The 22179-nt window shown below is 45.6% G+C and overlaps 1 protein-coding gene and 1 long non-coding RNA gene across 2 annotated transcripts; both read right to left on the minus strand.

The window, feature by feature from the left end:
- Nucleotides 1-239: 239 nt before the first annotated feature.
- On the minus strand, nt 240-5151 carry PCSK1N (proprotein convertase subtilisin/kexin type 1 inhibitor). Its single transcript, XM_068534154.1, has 3 exons — nt 4945-5151; nt 966-1438; nt 240-578 (listed from the first exon to the last, which is right to left on the minus strand). The coding sequence occupies exons 1-3, from the start codon at nt 5056-5058 to the stop codon at nt 386-388; spliced, it is 780 nt and encodes a 259-aa protein (XP_068390255.1). The 5' UTR covers nt 5059-5151; the 3' UTR covers nt 240-385.
- Nucleotides 5152-14116: 8965 nt separating this feature from the next.
- On the minus strand, nt 14117-22163 carry LOC137757289 (uncharacterized). Its single transcript, XR_011072323.1, has 3 exons — nt 21978-22163; nt 20111-20451; nt 14117-14260 (listed from the first exon to the last, which is right to left on the minus strand). It is a non-coding gene; the product is annotated as an uncharacterized lncRNA (long non-coding RNA).
- Between the last annotated feature and the right edge of the window lie 16 nt (nt 22164-22179).

Below are 22179 nucleotides of genomic sequence, written 5' to 3' on the forward strand. Positions count from 1 at the left end.
GTGGCTTCAAAGCCTTCTGGGCTCCCCATTCCCAAGCAACGCCTAGAAATGGCACAGAATCTGGGTGGGCACTGCCATTGTCCATATGGGTATCTCCCCAGCGAGGAGAGGCAGAGACTGAGGCAGGGGTTGTCTCAAAAGTGCAGGATGGAGGGCAGGGGCCCCTTTTCCCTTGTCAGAGGGCAGCCGTCCCCACCCAGTCCACCGGCCCCCTAGGCACTGCCACTCAAACAAGCACATAGCTGCTTCAGATCATATTTATTGTGGGGTCAGGGGTGGGGATCTTGGGGTTCCAGGGCAGCAACTGTGGCTGTCGGGAGCTGTCGGGGTGTCAGGGGCGGAGTGGTTCTGGGCCGCCAGAGTACGCACAGGATCCAGGCGGTGCTCAGGGCAGGAGGCGGCGCGCTGGGGCCTGGGGTGCGGGGGTCTCCAGACGCTTTACGCGCAGCAGGGCCCCCAGCACGCCCTCAGGGGGGACCTCAGGGCCCAGGTCCTGGTCAGCGGCTCGGCGGAGGCGACGCGGGGCAGCCACAGCTTCGGGGTCTGCGCTTCCCGCGAGGATCCGCCCCAACAAATACCTGCAGGTGAGCAGAGCGGAATGCAGTGAGGACGTGTCCGTGCGTCAACGCCCCGGCCCTAGGACCTGGACAGCGCCGCTACCCCTGACCGCCTGGGGACCTGGCAGCCTCCTCCCACCCAGGCATCCCACTGCTTCAGGGAGACAGATGTCTCCGCCTCCCATCCCTGAAACTATAGTTTCCCCGCCTCCCATTCGGACGAAGGAAGCCGGCCAGGCATCTCTGCCTCCACACCCTAGGTCCAGGACTAGAAAACTCCCTCCCAGGGTTCCAAGACCTAGGTGTTCGCACCTCCACCCCGTGAAGCAGGCCCCCGCCGCTCCTCGCCCTCCTCCTCCCGGGATGTAGGCGCCCGCCCCCGCCCCGACCACCCCTTGTTGGGGGGACCTCAGCAGCTCCGGATCCAGGTCCGGCGTCTCGTCGCCGGCGTCCTCGGCATCTGGGCCCGTGGGGCCGTCGTCGTAGACTGGGGGCCGGGGTCTGAGTCCCGCGGCGGGGGCAGGGGCGGGAACAAGCTGGGCTGCGAGGGCGGCGGGGTCCAGGCGGGCGCGGAGCAGGGCTCGGGCGAGCTGCGCGGCCGGCGCGTCGGGGTCGTCCTCCAGGCCCAGCGCCGGGTCGTTGGTGCGGGGTGCGCCCCAGACGCGCAGCAGCTGCGCCAGGACGCGCGCTTGCTGATCCTCAGCCTCCTGCGCCTCGGCCCGCGCCCGCTCCTGCCGTTCGGCCTCCAGCAGGTGCGCCAGCGCCCGCGCCAGCTCCTGCACAGCCCCCGCCGCCTCTCCTCGAGTCGCTGCCCGCCGGAAGCGGCGGGGAGCGCTGGCCTCAGCCTTGGGCGGAGAGGCTGCGCCCAGGCTGCGGGGCTCCTGCGGGAAGACAGGTGGGGAGCGAGAGGTCGTCAGCGTCCGTCAGGCCAGGGACCCCCAACCCGGGGGACTCCGTGGATCTCAAATATCCCTAGACGCCAACATGCCAACAAAGGCGCCGTGGCCCCTCAAATATGAGTAGACACCCCTAAGGTCAATGGAGACCCACAAATATCTCTGGACACTCTTAGGACCACCAAAGACCCCTAGATTCACCACCCCTAACGATTTCCTAGTGACTCAGAACTTGCCCCAGGGCTGCTGAAGACCAGGGTTTTTTTGTTTGTTTGCTTGTTTGTTTTATAGGAGTAGCGATGGTAGATATGACAGCTATGGATTTTTCTATATTAATGTTGTGGACAACAGGAACCTGTATTTGCATTTTATAGATTCCTATTGTCCACTTGTTTTACCCAAAAGGTTGCAGACTGTTCTGCACCTTGCTTTTTGGAATCTATATCTAGATCAGTACCTTAAGAGCATCCTTTCTCTCTCTCTTCCTTCCTTTCTTCTGTATTGATTCTCTTTTGTATGGATGTATAACAGTTTACTTAACCAGCCCAATTGATGAACATTTAGGGTGCTTCCAATCTTTTGCTATTCTCATAAATAATGTTGGGATGAATAACCATGTTCATATATCATTTGGCATGTGTGCAAGTCTATCTGTAAAGTAAATTACCCAATGACTAATTTTCAGTTCAGGCAGTTTTGAAACAACTTCAATAAGTTTAAAGAAATAAAAGACTATCAAAAGTATGAGAGAGGAACTGACCATTAAAATGACCATGAAGATTTGAAAAAGAAACATCTAGAACATCTAGAAAAATACTTTTAATGAAATCAAAAATTAAATGGGCAAGTTAAACCGCAGATTCGATTGCAGCGGAAGGCATAGGATTGAACAGAGCTTGGAAACAGATCCACACACATTGACACTTGCTACGACAGAGGGGACACTGCAGAGCAGTGGGGACAGGACCAACTCCTTCAATAAATTGTGCAGGAACAACAAGTGATCCAAATTTGGGAACAATGGAAAGGAAAAGACAAATAAATTTAACTACATTCAAATTAAGAATTTCTTTTTATCCCAAGACACCCTAAAAAGAATGAAAAGTGAAACCAGAGTGGGAGAAGATGCTTGTAGCACAAACAGTCAATAAAGGATTAATGTCCAATAAACAGAATGCCTAAAAAGCAGTAGGAGAAAAGCAAACTAATATAAAAATAGGCAAAATTGATGATCAAGTATTTCACAAAAGTGTAACCAAAAACAGTTACTAGGGCTTCCCTGGTGGCGCAGTGGTTGAGAATCTGCCTGCCAATGCAGGGGACACGGGTTCAAGCCCTGGTCTGGGAAGATCCCACATGCCGCGGAGCAACTGGGCCCGTGAGCCACAACTACTGAGCCTGCGCGTCTGGAGCCTGTGCCCCGCAACAAGAGAGGCCACGATAGTGAGAGTCCCGCGCACCGCGATGAAGAGTGGCCCCCGCTCGCCGCAACAAGAGAAAGCCCTCGCACAGAAACGAAGACCCAACACAGCCAAAAACAAATTAATTAATTTAAAAAAAACAGTTACTAAACAAATGAAAAATAGTGAACCTCATTAGTAATCAGGAAAAATGCAAATTAAAACACCAGTGAGATACACTATGCAGAATACGTCCAAAAGATTGCCAAAATTAAAGTCTGATAATGTCAAATGTTGACACGGATGTAGAAAAAATGGAAGCTCTTATACATTGCTGCTGGGAACTCAATTGTTAAGATAACTTTGAGGAACAATTTGGCAATGTCTTAAAAGATGCACATATCCTATGCCCCACTCCTGGGGTGTTACACCCCAGAGTAGCTTTTGCACATATACTGCTGGACACAAGTGCATGAAGAACTACAGCAGCACTGTTTGTAATAACATAAAAGTGAAGGGAGGAAAAATAAGAAAGAAAAGCTGGAAACAACCCAAATGTTGTTGCTGACGTATTGAGAATGTATCTATAGACCATGACATACTCATGGGATAAAATATTATGCAGCAATAAAAATAAATGAATTATAGCCACATACTTCAATGCGATGAATCTCACAACCAGTGTAGAGGGAAAAAAAAAAAAAAGCAAGTTACAGAATTCCACTGCAGACTGCCTGCGACTACCAGACACCCTGATGACTTCCTAGTGACCCCTAGTGACTACCAGGAGCCACACACCCAGTATGATTCCATTTCTGTGAGGAAAAACTAGACAAGATATTGTTTAGCGATACATACATATGTGGTAAGCTGCAAACAAAAGTAAGGGATCAATTAACAGAAAATACAGGATAATTATGGAGGAGAGGGGCTGCCTTAGGGAGAGGCACCCAGGGGCTTCCAACGATTGGTCATGCTCGATTTCTTAAGCTGAGTAATGGGTACACAAGAGGGTTATCATTATTTCTTACATTGTATATACACATGTTTAAATGTATTATGTCATATATAAAAAATATTTAATTAAGAAAAAAACCATCCTTGACACAGCCTTGAACTCTTCATGAAGAGGATGTGCTCCAAGTGCCCTTGATGCCCACCACCCCTCAGACACCCCGGGGAATCACACACATCAATCATGGCCTCACACACACTCATTTGGACTGACAGGCCTTGAGATGTCACATATGCAACTCAACACTGCCACATCCACACGCAAGGAACTGCACATGTTCATGCACACCGATGCTCATGCGGTTACAATCGCCAAGCCATCCAGATGCAAGAACAAGCACCACCCTTAAAGACATAACGCAGCACAGAAAGAGACATCATGGCTCCTCTCCCCACAATGACACAGCTCCACAAAGAAGCAGGGAGGAACAGCCTCGTGAACACACATACAAAATCCTAGTCACTCAGTTCGACAGAACCAAAATGGGATGTGCACTCAGGGATGCAAAGACCACCCTCTCCCAAACAAAAACAAGATCACACAGACACACAGAAAGACACGCCCATAAGTCACGCCATTACCACAGAATTCACAAGCACACAGTGTCACTGAGAAAAGTCACACGCAGAAGCATCACACACTGCACACCCGGACCCACACTGGCACCTTTGTATGGATGCTCGGAAGCGCTTACATGAAAAGACACACACAGGGAGAGCACACCCTCACGTCCCTATCATCACATCATGCGCACACAAACTGATGCCCGCACCCCCTGCCTTAAAGCGCGCTAGTCCCATGGACAGCGCCACAGGCGGCGGGCGGGGCGAGGCCGGGCGGACCGGCAGAGTGCAGCGGCCCGACTAGCCCCGGACACTGCCGCCCGCACACCCAAGAGACCAACCCCGGCATGGCCTGGGTGCAGACTGGCGGCTGGACCCCGGGCCACCCTGGCCGATCTCTCCGCACGTCCCGGGAGCAGGACCAGCGAGAATGAGGAGCCAGAGGCCGGGCACCGACCCTCGCCGGTAGCATCCTCCACCCCACCCCCACCCCGCGCCCGACCCGGGTCGCACCTTTACCGGCCTTGCGGAGAGCGCGGGGGGCGGCTCGAGTAAGCCCAAAAGCAGCAGCACCAAAAGGCCGACGCCCCCGGCCCGCGGCCCGCGGAGCAGCGGCGACTCCGCCATGCTGCCCCAGCGAGCCGGGCTCCGGACGGGCGGACTGGCTGGCAAGTGCGCAGCGCCTGGGCTAGCGGACACGGATGCGGTGCTCTGCGGCTGCGCACGCCGGGGAACCCTGCCCACCCCCTCCCGCCACTCTACGCAGGCGCAGCCTAGGAGCCCCCGCAACCCCTCCATCCCGCCCGTTGCCATGGAGATGCCCAAGGGGCAAGGTGGCGAGCTGGAGACTGCGATGGCTGTTGCCATGGCGGTCGGAGGGCAGTTGCCAGGGCAACAGACCTTGCTGTCGCCCCAGCAGACAGGCAGGAAAAATTGACGCAGTGGAGGGGAATGAGGGTCTGGTGTCCGCCTCTCCCTCCTTGGGGAGGAGATATATGACTTTGTTCATTGGATAAACAGTTACGGATGCCCTATGGACCAGGGCCTTTACAGGGTGATGGGTTCATTCCAGGTGATGTGACCATACATATAGGTCAGTTCACCATTCTAATGTGCAGCCCCCCTTACCTGCATAACGGGGTTACTGGTAACTGCTTCCCAGAGTGGCTTTGAAGGTTTAATAAGAATGACATTCAGCAGGAGCTCAATAAAAGTTCCTTTCTATCCTCTCCTTGTCTGTTTGCCAGTATCTTCATCTCTCCATGGCTTTGTGTTTCTCTTTCTGACCCTATGTGTCCATAGCTCTCTCTGTCTTCCCCTCCCATCTGTCTCTCCCTGCCTCTGATTCTTTCTCCCTTCATCTCCACAACACTCCTCCCGTCTCTGTCTTTATTTTGTTGTCTGTATCTACTTGTTTTACCATAGATATATAGATAGATACATTGATAGATTTTACTCATATATCGTTCCAAAAGGATTTCAAGCATCAAACGGATTCAAAGGATTTCTTTGCATTCCGTCATCAAAGGAAACAAAACTTCGGTAAAATTTGTGTATCCATAGGGGGAAAAATGTTAGGAAGGGCATGTCAGTGGTATGGAAGGGCATGTCACTGGGGGCAGGGAGAGATAACTGATGGTTTGTCACGTTCTCCTTTACACTTTTCTCAGTTGTCTGGAAAAAAAAGGTTCAATGAATAGGTATTACTATTATAATCAGATAAAAAATAAAGATATTTTCATTTTGGTTGGAATTAAAACAAAGTATGGTAACATGACATAAATCAAAAGTGAGGAAAAGAAAGATCCATTTATGTTGTGAATATATCTAATCCATTTATTCTAACTGCCTCTGTCTCCTCAGTATTACACACAACTTTACAGTGAAAATCTTTATACACATCCCCTTTGGACCTGAAGAGTATATACCCAGGGATGATGTAATGGACATGCAATTAAGATGACTCCCATGATCCTTGCCTTCTGATGTTCACATCCTTGGGTAATCCCCTCCCTTTGTGTGTGTGTGTGTGTGTGTGTGTGTGTGTGTGTGTGTGTGTGTGTGTCCAAAGGTGACCAGATGTACATGATTACATGTAGATAATTATGTTAAAAATGAGGTTGAAATGATTAACTTGTGAGGCAACTCCCACTCCCTTGCTGGCTTTGATGAAACAAGTGGCCACTTTGGGGAACCTCACATGGCAAGAAATAGAGGGTGGCCTTTAAGAGCCTAGGGTGGCCTCCAGCTGACTGCCAGCAAGAAATTGAAGCCTTCAGTCCTATGACTTCAAGGAACTGAATTCTGCCAACAACCTGAGTGAGCTTGGAAACAGATCCTTCCCCAGTCAAGCATCAGATGAGATTGCAGCCCTGGTAAACACCTTCATTTCAATCTTGTGAGACCCTAAGCAGAGAACCAAGTTAAGCCACACCCTGACTCCTGACCCACAGAAACTGTGAGTTAATGTTTTTTCAAGTTAAGATGCTTATGGTAATATTGTTACACAGCAATAGAAAACTAGTATAAATGGGATAATAAGACTTCTATAGAGGGACTTCCCTGGCGGTCCAGTGGTTAAGACTTCATGCTTCCAATGCAGGGGGCACAGGTTCGATCCCTGGTTGGGGAACTAAGATCCCACACGCTGCACAGTGTGGCCAAAAAAAAAAATAAAAGAAGACTTCTACAGAGAAAATGTTAAACTTCACTAATAGTTATAAAAGGTGATCTGAATAGATGAAGACACATTTCATGCTCTTGGATGAGACTATTTCATATTATAAATATTTCAATTATATCCAAATTAATATATAATTTCAATATAATCTTAATTTAAATCCCAGCTGAATATTTTAAAGAACATCAATAAAACATTTCAAAATGTATATAAAGAGTCCACACAAAGCTTATACGTGAATGTTCAAAGCAGCATTTTTCATAATAGCCCCCAAATAGAAACAACTCAAATGTCTACTAACTGATGAATGGATAGACAAAATGAGGTACATCCATACAATGGAATATTACTTGTCCATAAAAAGAAATGAAGTACTGATACATGCTACAATATGGATGAAACTTGAAAATATGCTAAGTGAAAAAAGCCAGACACAAAAAGCCACATATTGCATGATTCCATTTATGTGAAATGCCCAGAATAGGCAAATCCATGCAGATAGAAAGTTAATTAGTGGTTGACAGGGGGTGAGGGGAGAAGAGAACGGAATGGCAGTGGGTGCGGGGGGCAGTTACCGCAAATAAGTACAGGGTGTCTTTTTGAGGTGATGAAAATGTTTTGGTGTTAGATAGTGGTGATGGCTGAATATACTAAAAACCATTGAATTGTACACTTTTATTATTTTTTTAGGGCAATATATGACTTATCTTCATTTCAGGTAAAGATATCTTTATCTAACAATTAACAATGTTCTTTTATTCAAAAGTGCCTTTAAAATACCATTTAGTCCCAACAACAATTTCTTGAGATGGAATTGTTCTCTTTACAGATGAAGACATTAATGCTCTGAGAGAATATATTGAATTGTACACTTTAAAATGATGAACTTTATGGTATGTGAATTATATCTCAATAAATAAATATCTATATAAAAGAATAAAGGTCTGTGAAGGGCTAAATTAATTCTGAAAAAGAGAAGTAAAGAAGGTAGACTTTACTTACCAGGTATTAGGATGTGTTCTAAGGCCAGAAAGGTAGATGGTGCTTGGAAAACTGGAAGAAAATAAGCTGGAGCCCTACCTCACACCCTATACAACCAGTAACTCCAGACGGGTTAAAGACCTTCATGTAAAAGGAAACACTATAAATTAATAGAAAAAAATAGCCTATGTGACCTTGATATGGGGAGGGACTTCCTGAACAAAACTTCAAAAGCACAAACCACAAGGAAGAATGTTAATGACAGCATACACATCAAAATTTACAATTTCTGGGGGATTTCCTGGTGGTCCAGTGGTTAGGACTCCCTGCTTCCACTGCAGGGGGCATGAGTTCAATCCCTGGTCGGTGAACTAAGATCCCACAAGCCACACGGCACGGCCAAAAAAAAAAAAAAAAAACACCAAAATTTACAATTTCTCTTTAATGAAAGACCCTATACACAAAGTTCACAGACATAACAGCAAATATCTACTTGCTATGGCTGAAATCACCAGAGGTTAAACATCTGGAATGTAAAGGTGCTTTGGGAAATCAGCAAGAAAAAGACAGGAACCCCAAAGGAAAATGGACAAAGGATAGGAACAGACAGATCACAAAAGAGGAAACCCATGGGGTTATCAGGCATATGAAGACATGTTCAATTTTACTAATGATTAGAGAAGTGCAAATTTTAGAAAAAACAGTGAAATATTACTTTACACCCATCATATTTGCAAAAATTAGAAAACCAAATCACACGAAGTGCTGGCAGTCATGTGGGGATACAAGAACCTTCATGTACTGTTGGTGAGAGTCTGGGCTTGAGCAGCCATTCTGGACAGTTGTCTGGCAGTACTCAACCAAATTTAGCCTCTACACCAGAGTTGTCAAGTACCCAGCGGTAAGAGGGTCTACCACCCATAGTGAAGCGGGGCCGGGAAAATTCCCCCTGAGAAAGGGTATCTATGCTGAGAACTAAAGGTCCAGGAGGAGTTACCCAGGAAGTTGGGTATAAGGGAAAAGCATTTCAGGCAGAGGGAACTGCACAAGAAAAGGATCTAAGGTGAGAAGCAGCATGGCACATTCATGGCACATAAAGTAAGGCCAGTGAGCCTGAAGCACAGCAGGGACATGTTCTGATTTGATGTATTTTGAAGCCTTCTGGAAGAGTGTAGCAAATTGGTCTAATGAGCACACACATCTGTTGATACCTCCCTTCCTTCCCCAAATTCCCCCAAAGCAACCCCAAAAATACCCTGAAAAGAAAATCTTCAGTGGTGCCTTTCTTTCTTTCCTTCTTTCTCTGTTTCATTCATTCTTTCTTTAATTTTTATTTTATATTGAACTATAGTTGATTTACAATGCTGTGTTAGTTTCAGGTGTACAGCAAAGTGATTCACATATATATATATATATATATATATATATATTCTTTTTCCAATTCTTTTCCCATTTAGGTTATTACAGAATATTGAGCAGAGTTCCCTGTGCTATTATAGAATATTGAGCAGAGTTCCCTGTGCTATACAGTAGGTTCTTCTCGGTTACCTATTTAAAATTTAAAATATAGTAGTGTGTATATGTCAATCCCAAACTCCCAATTTATCCCTCCCCTCCCTCAACCTTTCCCCTTTGGTAACCATAAGTTTGTTTTCTAAGTCTGTGAGTCTATTTCTGTTTTGAAAATGAGTTCATTTGTATCATTTTTTATAGATTCCACATATAAGCAATATCATATGATATTTGTCTTTCTCTGTCTGACTTACTTCACTTGTATAATAATCTCCAGGTCCATCCATGTTGCCAGTGGTGCTTTTCAAGGGAGCCATCAGGGGACCGAATATTCTCTAGGAGACTGCAGATGGAGTCAAGCCATGTGGAAAAAAGAGCTAAGGGAACCACAATCCAAATACAAGGGGCAAGGATGGACTTTTGCAGAAGTCCATCCTGAGTGGAAGCAGACTGTGTGGCTTCAGGCTGGAGCACTTAATTGCCAGTATGAGCTCCTCCAGAGCTCTGTCATTCTAATTCCTTTATTTAAAAAAAATATGTATTTATTCATTTAGGCTGTGCCGGGTAAATAGGCTGCAGCATGCATGCAGGATGTAGTTCCCTGACCAGGGATCAAACCCAGGGCCCCTGCATTGGAAGCATGGAGTCTTACCCACTGCGCCACCAGGGAAGTCCCTCTAATTCCTTTAAATAGCCTGTATTCACTGTAACTCCCAAATTCACATCTCTAGCCTGGGCCTCTCCAGATTCAAAATCCAACTGCCTCCTCAACATCTCCACTTTGGTGTTTCATAGGCATCTCACTGCTAACTTTCCCAAAATCGAACTACTGAGTTACTGCCTCCAAGGCCTGCCCTTCCACGACAAAGACAAAAACAAAACAAACAAAACTCTATTCCTCTCTCAGTCTCCCTCATCTCTGTAAATGGTCCATCATTCACCCAGCTTCTCAGGTCAAAAACCATAAAGCATCCTTTTTTTTTACACTTTTATTGGAGTATAGTTGATTTACAGTGTTGTGTTAGTTTCAAGTGTACAGCAAAGTGAATCAGTATATATATATTTTATGTATAGTAATGTGTATATGTTAATCCCAATCTCCTAATTTATCACCTCCCCCCATGTTTCCCCTTTGGTAACCATAAGTTTGATTTTGAGATCTGTGAGTCGGTTTCTGTTTTGTAAAACGTTCATTTGTATCATTTTTAAATTAGATTCCACATATAAGTGATATCATATGATATTTGTCTTTGACTTACTTCACTTAGTATGATAATCTCTAGGCGCATCCATGTCGCTGCAAATGGCATTATTTCATTCTCTTAAAAACCATAAAGCATCCTTGATGCCTCTCTTTTTCTCACCCCCACATCTAGTCTCTGAGGAAGTCCTTTTGGCTCCACCTTCAAAATAGATCCATAATCCAACCCCTTCTCATCCCCTCCACTGCCAGCACTGTCATCAGTCATTTGGACCCTTGCAGTAGCTCCCTCACTAGTCTCCCTGCTTCTTTCCTTGCCTGCTTACAGTTTCTTTTCCTCATAGCAGCCAGAGGTATCCTACTCTAACTCAAGTAATTTCTCTTATGTACTCAGAATTCCCTCCTGGCTCCCATCAGAATAAAAGCAAAAGTCCATGGTCCCACATAAAGCCTATGGTCCACAAGGCTCTGTGAGATCTAGTCCTTGTTACCTCTCTGACCTCCCATCCTACCACTGTCCCCCTCACTCTCTCTGCACCTGCACTGGTCTCCTTTCTGCTCCTCATACATGCTGAGTGTGCTCACAACTTCAGGCTCTTTGCTATTTGCTGTTCTCTTTGCATGTGCCTTGTTCCCTCATTTCATCCTGGTCTGTTTAGATATCGCCCCTTCAGAGAGGCCTTCCTTGATATTTCTACCTCAAGTTTCCTGTCTCTAGAGTCTGCTTTATTTTACACTGTACCACTTAAAACTTCCCTTCATCATATTACCTCTATAATGCTTATATACTGTCTCCCCAACTACAGTGTAAGTTTCACGGGGGGACAGGTCTTCAATCTCTTCACCATTGCATCCCCACACCTGGAATATAGTAAGAGTTCAATAAGTATGTATAAAGCATTGAGTTAACTAATTTAAGAATAACCAATAAGACAAAACGTAAGGACTAAGAACAAATGGAACAGGAAAAAAATGAGAGGAAACAAAAGTAATCAAAGGAGTATGGAAACTTCTTAAATACTGATGATACTACACTCGCAAAATAAGAATGGGCCATGTGTGGGGGCAAGGGGCATTGGAAAATCTTCGTATCTTTCTCTCAATTTTTCTGCGAACCTAAAGCTGCTCTAAAAAAGTATAGTCTTGGACTTCTCTGGTGGCACAGTGGTTAAGAATCCTCCTGCCAATGCAGGGGACACGGGTTCGAGCCCTGGTCCAGGAAGATCCCACATCCTGCGGAGCAACTAAGCCCTTGCACCACAGCTGAGCCTGCGCTCTACAGCCCGCAAGCCACAACTACTGAGCCTGCGTACCACAACTACTGAAGCCCGCGCGCCTAGAGCCCGTGCTCCGCAACAAGAGAAGCCACTGCAATGAGAAGCCCGCGCACTGTAACAAAGAGTAGCCCCCGCTCGCCGCAACTACAGAAAAGCCCACACGCAGCAACGAAGACCCAACGCAGCCAAAAAAAAAGTATAGTCTTGGGACTTCCCTGGTGGTCCAGTGGCTAAGACTCTGCGCTCCCAATGTAGGGGGCCTAGGTTCAATCTCTGGTCAGGGAACTAGATCCACACGCCGCAACTAAGAGTCTGCATGCTGCAAGGAAGATCCCGCACACAGCAACCAAGATCCGTGCCACAACTAAGACCTGGCACAGCCAGATAAATAAATAAATATTAAAAAAAATTAAAAAGTATAGTCTTTTTTTTTTTCTTTGCTGCACCACAGGGCTTGCGGGATTTTAATTTCCCGACCAGGGTTTGAACCTGGGCCCTGGCAGTGAAAGAGCCAAATCCCAACCACTGGACCACCAGGGAATTCCCAAAAGTATAGTCTTTAAAAAGAAAAAAAGAGGCTGCTATGAAAAGAGCAATCAGCAGACACAGGGCTGAATAAATAGAATGGCCATAACTGAAAACAGAATTAGTAATTTGAAAAATAATTTTGAAAAAGTCTTTCAAGTATGAGGATCCAAAAAGACCAAGAGATAGACAATGGAAAAGGGAAGTTAAGGGCTATGAAATATTGATGTTGAAAATTCAACATGCATCCTCTTTTCCTCAGTGCATTTGCAAATGCTATACTTATTTAGAATCAGCTGCTCCCTTGAGCACCTTGCATAAATATCAGCCTTGTCCTCCAGACATTACTCTCTAACATTACACCCTGTTCATTCCCTTTATTGCATTTATTGCAACCTGTATTCATGTATTTGTGGGTTGTCTACCTCCTTCCCCCATTAGAATGAAAGTTCTATAAATAAGAGCAGAGGAAATTCCTTGGCCGTCCAGTGGTTAGGATTCGGCACTCTCACTGCTGTGGCCCGGGTTCAACCCCTGGTTAGGGAAATAAGATCCCAAAAGCCATGCAGCTCAGCTACAAACAAACAAACAAACAAACAAACAAACAAATAAATAAATAAATAGCGGGGAGGCCATCTGTAATGTTCATGGCTGCATCCCCCTGTCACTATGTCCAACATAAAGTATGCATGTTGTATTTGATTAATTAATTGATTGATTGATCCTGGGGAAATTTAGAACTCCAAAGGTAAAGAAGAAGCTTCAAAAGATGTGAAATAGACCACATAAAATATTACAGGAGTATCGGAGCTTTCTCGGTCAGCACAGTACTCTAACACAATGGTGCAATATCTTAAAAGCTATGAGAGGCAATTTTTAAGCTAAAACTCTTTACTCAGTCAACCTAGTATTCAAGTATGAGGGCAAAATAAAGATCTTTTAGGATATCTACAATTTTGATTATTATGTACAAACCATCTCTGAAAGAATTGCAAAAGCATGAACTGAAAGAAAAAAATCAGAAACAATGACAAGAAACTTCCCAATTTGGTGAAAAACAGGAATCTATACATCTAAGAGCTCAACAAAAACCAAGTAGGATAAACTAAAGGAGATCCATATCTATACGCATAGTAGTCAAATTGTTGAAAGCTAAGGACAGAGAACATCTTGAAAGCAACATGAGAAAAATGACTCATCATGTACAAGGGTATCACAAGAAGACTAACATCTGACTTCTCAACAGAAACCCCAGACACCAGGAGGCAGGGAGGTGACATATTCAAAGTGCTTAAAGAGGGAATTCCCTGGTGATCCAGTGGTTAGGACTCTGTGCTTTCACTGCCAAGGCCCCGGGTCCAATCCCTGGAATGACTGTCAACCACGAATTCTACATCCAGAAAAGATATCCTTTAAAAATAAAGGAGTAGATTTATGTCATGTGTATTTTACTACAAGTAAAAAAAAAATTTTTTTAATAAATTTATTTATTTATATATTTTGGCTGCGTTGGGTTTTCATTGCTGGGCGTGGGCTTTCTCTAGTTGTGGTGAGCGGGGGCTACTCTTCGTTGTGGTGCACAGGCTTCTTATTGCAGTGGCTTCTTTTGTTGCGGAGCGCACATCCTTGCCAGGCCAGTCTGGGTCCGCAGCCCTGGGCAGGGGAAAAGGTTGAGAAGCTGAAACTTCATGGTGCAAAAATCAACCAAAAATATTTTAAAAATTAAATAGTTTCTTTAAAAAAGAAAGAAGAAAAGGAAAGATAACTAGAACCCCTTTCCTGAAGGTGGTTGGAGCCACTCATCCTGGATGGAAAAGGGGTTACCAATCCCATCAGACAGCCAATCCAGCCACACACCCCAAGACCCAGCAGAGAATGCTCCAAAGAACCTAACGTCATACTTAATCGTGAAAGACTGAAAGCTTTTCCCCCAAGGATCAGCATTAAGACAAAGATGTTCGCTCTACCACTTCTATTTAACATTGTGCTGAAGGTGCTAGCCAGGGCAATTAGGCAAGAAAGGGAGATAAAAGGCATTCATGTTGGAAAGGCGGAAGTGAAATCATTTCTGTTTGCAAATGACATGATCTTGTACATGGATAATCTTAAAGAATCCACAAGAAAACCATTAGACCTAATAAATGAGACCAGCAAGGTTTCAGGATACAAGGTCAATATTACAAAATTCGATTGTATTTCCATACACTGGCAATGAACAATCCAAAAATGAAATTAAGAAAACAATTCCAGGGCTTCCCTGGCGGCGCAGTGGTTGAGAGCCTGCCTGCTAATGCAGGGGACTGGGGTTCGAGCCCTGGTCTGGGAAGATCCCACATGCCGCGGAGCAACTGGGCCCGTGAGCCACAACTACTGAGCCTGCGCGTCTGGAGCCTGTGCTCCGCAACAGTAGAGGCCGCGATAGTGAGGGGCCCGCGCACCGCGATGAAGAGTGGCCCCCGCTCGCCACAACTAGAGAAAGCCCTCGCACAGAAACGAAGACCCAACACAGCCAAAAAAATTAAAAATAAATTAATTAATTAATTAATTTTTTAAAAAAAGAAAACAATTCCAGGACTTCCCTGGTGGTCCAGTGGTTAAGGCTCCGCGCTTCCACTGCAGGGGGCATGGGTTCCATCCGTGGTCGGGGAACTAAGATCCCACACGCCACGTGGTGTGGCCAAAACACAACAATACAATAGCATCAAAAAGAATAAAAATGGTCTTCCCTGGTGGCGTGGTGGTTGAGAATCTGCCTGCCAATGCAGGGGACACGGGTTTGATCCCTGGTCCGGGAAGATCCCACATGCCACGGAGCAACTAAGCCCGTGCGCCACAACTACTGAGCCTGTGCTCTAGAGCCTGTGCTCCACAACGAGAGAAGCCACCGCAATGAGAAGCCCGCGCACTGCAATGAAAAGTAGCCCCCTCTTGCCGCAACTAGAGAAAGCCTGCGTGCAGCAACGAAGACCCAACACAGCCAAAAATAAATAAATAAAAATTTTAAAAAAAGAATAAAACACTGAAAAATAAGTGCAAGATTCATACACTGAAAACTATAAAACCACCTAACACGATCTCAAATCCAATAACTTTTTTTTTTTAAACGCAGTAGTGCACACATCTGTAACCCCTCGTGCCTTCAGCTAATTGAGTTACACCTCCTTGCCAGTGTCTGGGAGTAAGTACACAGTGAATTGAATATAGACCTTTCTGCCTTGGATTTCTTTGTTTTCCTAGGAAAAAGGTTCCCTGGGACTTTGGTTACCTGATCAGATATGCTTTGTTATTTGGTAAAGTTGTTTCCTACCTTTCTACCACTGCTCCTATAGTCTGTCCACTTGTATAGTATGAGTGCTATATTTAGTTACATACATGAGTGTTATTTTGCAACAAGTGGGAAAGTCTATAGGGAGAGAATGAGCATATCTGTGATACTCTATTCTCCAGCTGGCCCTGGGGGCTGAAGAAGTCAAAAAGTCTTCTCAGACCAGCGTCCTTTGGACAAACCTGCTCTGGATCACATCATGTGGAAGCAGGGTCTTGAAGAGCTATTTGTATACCTCTGTTCATAGCAGCATTATTCACAATAGCTAAAACGTGGAAGCAACCCAAGCATCCAATGGTGGATGAATAGATAAGCAAAATGTGGTATATACATAAGATAGAATATTATTCAGCTTTAAAAAGGAAGGAAATTCTGACACATGCTACAACATGGATGAACCTTGTGGTTGTTATGCAAAGTGCAATAAGCCAGTCACAAAAAGACAAATACCGTATGATTCCACTTACACGAAGTAGTCAAATTCATAGAGACAGAAAGTAGAATGGTGGGTGCCAGGAGTTGGGGGGAGGAGAGAATGGGGAGTTATTGTTTAAGGAGTACAGAATTTCAGTTTCACAAGATGGAAAGAGTTAGGAAGATAGAGGGTGGTGATAGTTGAACAACATTATGAATGTATTTAATACCACCGAACTGTGCACTTAAAAATGGTTGAGGTAAATTTAACGTTATGTATACTTCACCACTAAAAAAAAAAAAAAAATTGGAAAAAGAAAACCTTACGTGAACTTTCCTCAGTCTTGTCTTTGTGTCCCTGAAAATTGCTTTGTTTAGTTTCATCTGCCCAGAATCAGGAGGGTTTTTATTCCTGGCCCAATATCAGTGATGATTGGCCTTTGGCCAAAATCTGGAGACACCAGGTCACACAAGCACCACCCTTCTGGAACACTGCAGTCCTCGGGAGAACTTCTCAGTCTAAAACTGTGCCCCTTGCAGGCCAAGCACTTGCTTCCTTCATGTTTTCTCACTGTAATGTCAACACATTACCTCTCTAAGTGGCAATTTTCACCAGGGAAATTTTGGAATTGAAATAACCACTTTAAGAAACTTTTGCCATGAACAAGATTGTCCATTTGAGAGATTCCTTAGAACAAAAAGGGCAGAAAAACCACATGAAGAGCTTGCTTGTTTTATTTATTTTTTAATATTTATTTATTTATTTGGCTGCACCAGGTCTTAGTTGCGGTACTCAGGATCTTTGTTGAGGCCTGCAGGATCTTTAGTTGCGGCATGTGGGATCTAGTTCCCTGACCAGGGATGGAACCCCGGCCCCCTGCATTGGGAGCGCGGAGTCTTAACCGCTGGACCACCAGAGGAGTCCCGAGCTTGCTTGTTTTATCTGTCTCAAGGAGAGAGATCATTTTGTTTAACATAGGAGACACCCTCCTCTTCATTTCTGTATTTGGGGATTAAGAAGTGCTATGCCTTGATAAAACTGTCAAGGGCCTGAATTATTGTTTAAATCAGCTGTAATAACTCTCTTTTGAGTATGTTTATGTCAAATCGCATTTTCCTGCAGCCAAAATTCTTCCCTTCTCCTTTCATAGGGAAATGTAACTAGCCTTTTACAGTGATAATCTCATATTCATCTGAAGCCACTACAAAACCCTTATCAAAACGGACAACAAATGAAGGAATTTCTATATAGCTTTCCATTACTTGTGTAAACAAAGAATGTTGCCTACCATTCCAATTCTACAGGTATCAAGTCATTAGCCGTTGCAATCACTCACCTACAAGTATACCCTGAAAGGAATTCAGGGGAAAACATTCTATGTTTTGGATATATGGGCCCCTAGATAGTTAAGATGCATATCTAAAGAAGAATTTCAATGACCCCAGATTCTTGCATCTTCCCATATATAGATAAGCACTAAAATCCTTAACTGAGATATGGGGTGTGTGTGTGTGTGTGTGTGTGTGTGTGTGTGTGTGTGTGTGTGTGTGTGTGTGTGTGTGATTAGCAGTAATCTTTTACCAAGATGCATGCTTGACTACATGTATTTCCCAGCCAAAAAAAATTATACATTTACTAGTTCCTCCCCTACCTCTTTGAAACAGTTCCCAGTTCTCGGAAACACTGAATAAAACTCAACTCACAGCTCTTATGTTGTGTGTTTTTTCTCCAATTGACACTTGAGATCACCATAAGAAGAGTGGAGGTTAACAAAAATGCTTCATGATAATAGCCACAATAGCAGTGATAAATTGGCCTTGACACTGAACCAACATTGATGGGGTAACTTTAAGGGTCTTGTTGAGACGGTTCCCTTGCATGTCACACCTCATAACAATCATGACAAAGACTGAAAAGGTAGGGTGTGGATAGAAACCAATAGCTCGAGGCCCTTTTGAACACCTGCAAAGGGCTATGAGCAAGTTCTGGCTGTGGTTTATTTTCCAGGTGAACTGAGTGTTTCCTACTGGCCAGAGAGTTATCACCGTAAAGGTAGGGAAACTGCTTGCCTTCGTATTCCCGACTCAACTTACCTCTCCAGTAGCAGGGACAGGCATTGCACTTATTTAAAGAACTCTGTTATTTAAAAACTCTGTAAAGTTTTAACTTCCTCAGAAACTCTACAGCCATTATCACCTATAATCTTCAGAAAAAGTAGAGAGACCTAATGGAATTTGGAAAGTAAAATCAACAAACTTCTAACCCTAACCCTCAAACTTCCAGGGACTAAAGTATTGCCATTAGCCTTGATGGCAATAAGCTCTAACCCCTCTGGGGACCACCTATAGTTAGCTACTTCTGAGTTAATAACAGACTACCCTAAGTGTTTTGTAATTGAACCTCAAATCCTAGATTCTACTCTCTTACAGGCCAATGTGACTTCATACTACTAGAGACTTGTGTGATGCCTCCAGATGGTTACATAATAGGTTCAAGCTGCATTTCCAAAAAAGTCTGCATGATCAAAGGGAAAACTGCCCTTGAGCCTCAGTGGAAAAGACCTTACTAATAGGCTTCAAACTGAGGATTCTTAGGAATTCTCCAGAAGCTGATGATGCAGACTTGGACGGCTTCTGCTCAAGGTGACAGAACAAGATTAATTTTCTGATTCTTCAGCACCTTTTTTTTCTTTTTACTTCACTATTAATCTTGACTATTACTGTACCTTGACACCTTCTAGTAACCAAGTAAAATATCTCTCACCCTGTTACTTTTGACCTGCTATGGATTCCCTCTGTCACTTACGGAAAAAACGAAACTAGCTTGTGTGTCTTCTCAGACTACAGCTACTATGAATTTGATTGCTGGATCTCTCTCTCTCTCTCTCTCTCTCTCTCTCTCTCTCTCTCTCTCGAATGCAGACTCACACGCCTACCTGAAACTGGCAAAAATGTAATAGCTCTTCTTTTAAATACCTCAGAAGGTAGCTTTCTTTCTATAGGTCCTCTCACATTTCCCTTAAAAAAATAATCCCAGACCTTGATCTTGTAAAAACTGGCTGTTGGCCTCAGATTGTAATGCTTCTGCTGAAGTCATTACAACCCTATCAGCAAGACCCAGCCCATCAGGAATGGGAGCTAACAGTTGGGGCAGTTTGTTCTCTTCAGACACACTCTAGCCTGTTTTGCTGCTACTGTTTAACTCCACTCAAGAAACCCACTCTAGAGGACTTCCTTGGTGGTGCAATGGTTAAGAATTCGCCTTCCAATGCAGGGGACACGGGTTCGAGCCCTGGTCCGGGAAGATCTCACATGTCGAGGAGCAACTAAGCCCGTGCACCACAACTGCTGAGCCTGCACTCCAGAGCCTGCGAGCCACAACTACTGAAGCCTGTGTGCCACAACTACTGAAGCCTGTGCACCTAGAGCCCGTGCTCCGCAACAAGAGAAGCCACCGCAATGAGAAGCCCACGCACGCACTGCAACAAAAAGTAGACCCCGCTCGCCGCAAATAGAGAAAGCCTGCACACAGCAACAAAGACCCAACACAGACAAAAATAAATAAAAATAAATAAATTTATTAAAAAAAAATAGTTCACACCATCCATGAAAACCTTCAAGTAACACCCATAATTAGGATGGATAATGTGTTGTCCCAGAAATTATGTTGCAAGTGACCTCTGAAACTCTATACACCGTAAATAAGACTATAAATCCCAGCTTTGCCACTTTCAGGCAGTATAACCATGGGCAAGCTGCTTTACCTTTTCGTGCTTTCAGTTTCCTCATATGTATAATGAGCGTAAGGAAAGGAAGGTTCCTCTGTCACCTCCGAAGTGATCACTGGCATATCCTTCCTCTTCTACAGGCTTGCAGGTAATCTGATGACACTGCAGATCCCCTGATGGCCCCGATCGGTCAGTTCCAGAGGTTGGCCCTAAATGAGCTCCTTGAGATGGTTGCCAGGTCCCAACAACAGAGCGTAGATCTCTAAAGGTGTATCCCTGGGGAAGGCAGCCCTCCCACCCCCCTGGAGGACCTGGGATGGTAGGGGTGGAGCTATCAAGGCTGTCCTGCCCAGCCAGGTCCCGTTCTCCAACTGCCACTAAGAGAACAGAGGAAATGAGAACACTCAGACCGGCAACCCCCAGACTTAGAGTAAGGTATGCACCCAACTCTTCTGTCTTACTTTCTCTCTCTCTCCCACTTCTCTTTTTCTTTCTCTGCCCCTCAGTTTCTCTTTTTTTCTTTGCTATCTCTGTCTCTCCCAATATCTGTCTCTGTCTCCTCACTTTCATTCCCCCTTTTCCCTGTCTTTTTTTTATGTGTACTGCTTTTTCTCTTGGTATCTCTTTCTCTGCATCTCCATTTCTCCTTTGATGTCTCTGTAAACTGGCTATCTGTCTCTCTCCCTATCTTTTCTGTCTGTCTGTCTTTGATTTCCCCTTGTCTCTCTCCCCAGCCTCTCAGGGTCTCTGCCTGAGGAAGTGGACAAAGGGATTTCCCCACTCCACTGTCAGGGCTGGAACCTGTTGCTCTTCTCTGATTCTGTCCACCTCTCTACCCCTCCTCATCCACCAAATATCTTCCCCTTCCCCACCGCATGCAGACAGGTGGATGACAAACCCCAGGACTCAGGGAGGGTGAGAGCCACCAGCCAGATAAATCAAAGCAGAGAAATGAGGAAGAAGAGCTGAGAGACAGATCAAGACATAGAGGCAGAGTTGGGGCTCAGGCGGGGAGGGAGACAGGAAGGAAGAAACTGAGGGAGAGCCACTGAAATCCTTATTAGAAACAGATGGGATTAAGTTGGAAAAGAGAGAGAGAGAGAGAGAGAGAGAGGGAGAGAGGGAGAGAGGGAGAGAGAGAGAGAGAGAATGCAGTTTGGGCATGTCTCTGACTCTCTGAGGCCCCTGAGCTAGAGGGTATGTGGGCAGGCATCCTGAGGAGGCCTGGCCTGACAACCCTTGTCGGTTCAGCCCCTCAAACCAGCTCAGAACTCTGCACTGCCACCTCGCCTTCTCTCCCGCCTTGGCCTCCACTTGACGCTGAGGGTCTTCCCACCTGCATTACTGACCCTCAAACAGTTTCTTCTTGCTCCTCTTACTGTCTCTGCCCTTTCTCCTCGTCTCTGTCTCTTTTCCTTTATTTCTTGTATGTCTCTCAGCCTCTATCTCTGTCTTTCTACGTGTCCATTAGTGTCTCTATGTCCCTCTATTCCTATTTCTCTCGCCATCTGTTAGTCTCACTCTTGCCTTCTCCGTCTCCTGCCTTTTCTGGGTCTCTGCAATCCCCCCCACCCCCGGTAGAAACCATCCGGGGTCTGACCCCGCATTCCCTTCTTTTGGGAAGAGCAGCAGGCCCGCGGTCAGGTCAGGGGGCGGGGCCTGAGGACTCGCCCTGGCCCCAACTCCCCCCAACTCCGGAGACCTGCACGACACCGGACGCCCCAGCCCCACCTAGGAGCCGGGTGACGCCGCGGCAGCTAGGCTCCCACGAAGCCCCACCACCACTCGATGCCGCTCTACAACTCTCAGCCGAAGCCCAGTCCTCCGCTACTAAACCCAGTACTGGTCCCGCCCGGCCCAGCCAGCAGCCCCAGGAGCCAGAGCACAAGGCCCTGAACTTCACCATGAACCGTTCCACGGCCCCACGGCTCCAACAGCTTTCCAGACCCGGAGACCACGAGCGGAGGGCGGGGCGCCCGGGCGTTTGAGGTTTCCCCAAGGGGCGGGACCTTAAGGAGCAGGACAGGGCGGGGTCTGAAGGCGGGAAGAGGTAGGGTGTAGAGGCTGCTGAGGGCAGGAAACCTGCAGATCTAGGGGGCCTGTCG

The sequence above is a fragment of the Eschrichtius robustus genome, chromosome X, assembly GCF_028021215.1.
Source record: "Eschrichtius robustus isolate mEscRob2 chromosome X, mEscRob2.pri, whole genome shotgun sequence".
In the NCBI taxonomy this organism is placed as follows: Eukaryota; Metazoa; Chordata; class Mammalia; order Artiodactyla; family Eschrichtiidae; genus Eschrichtius; species Eschrichtius robustus.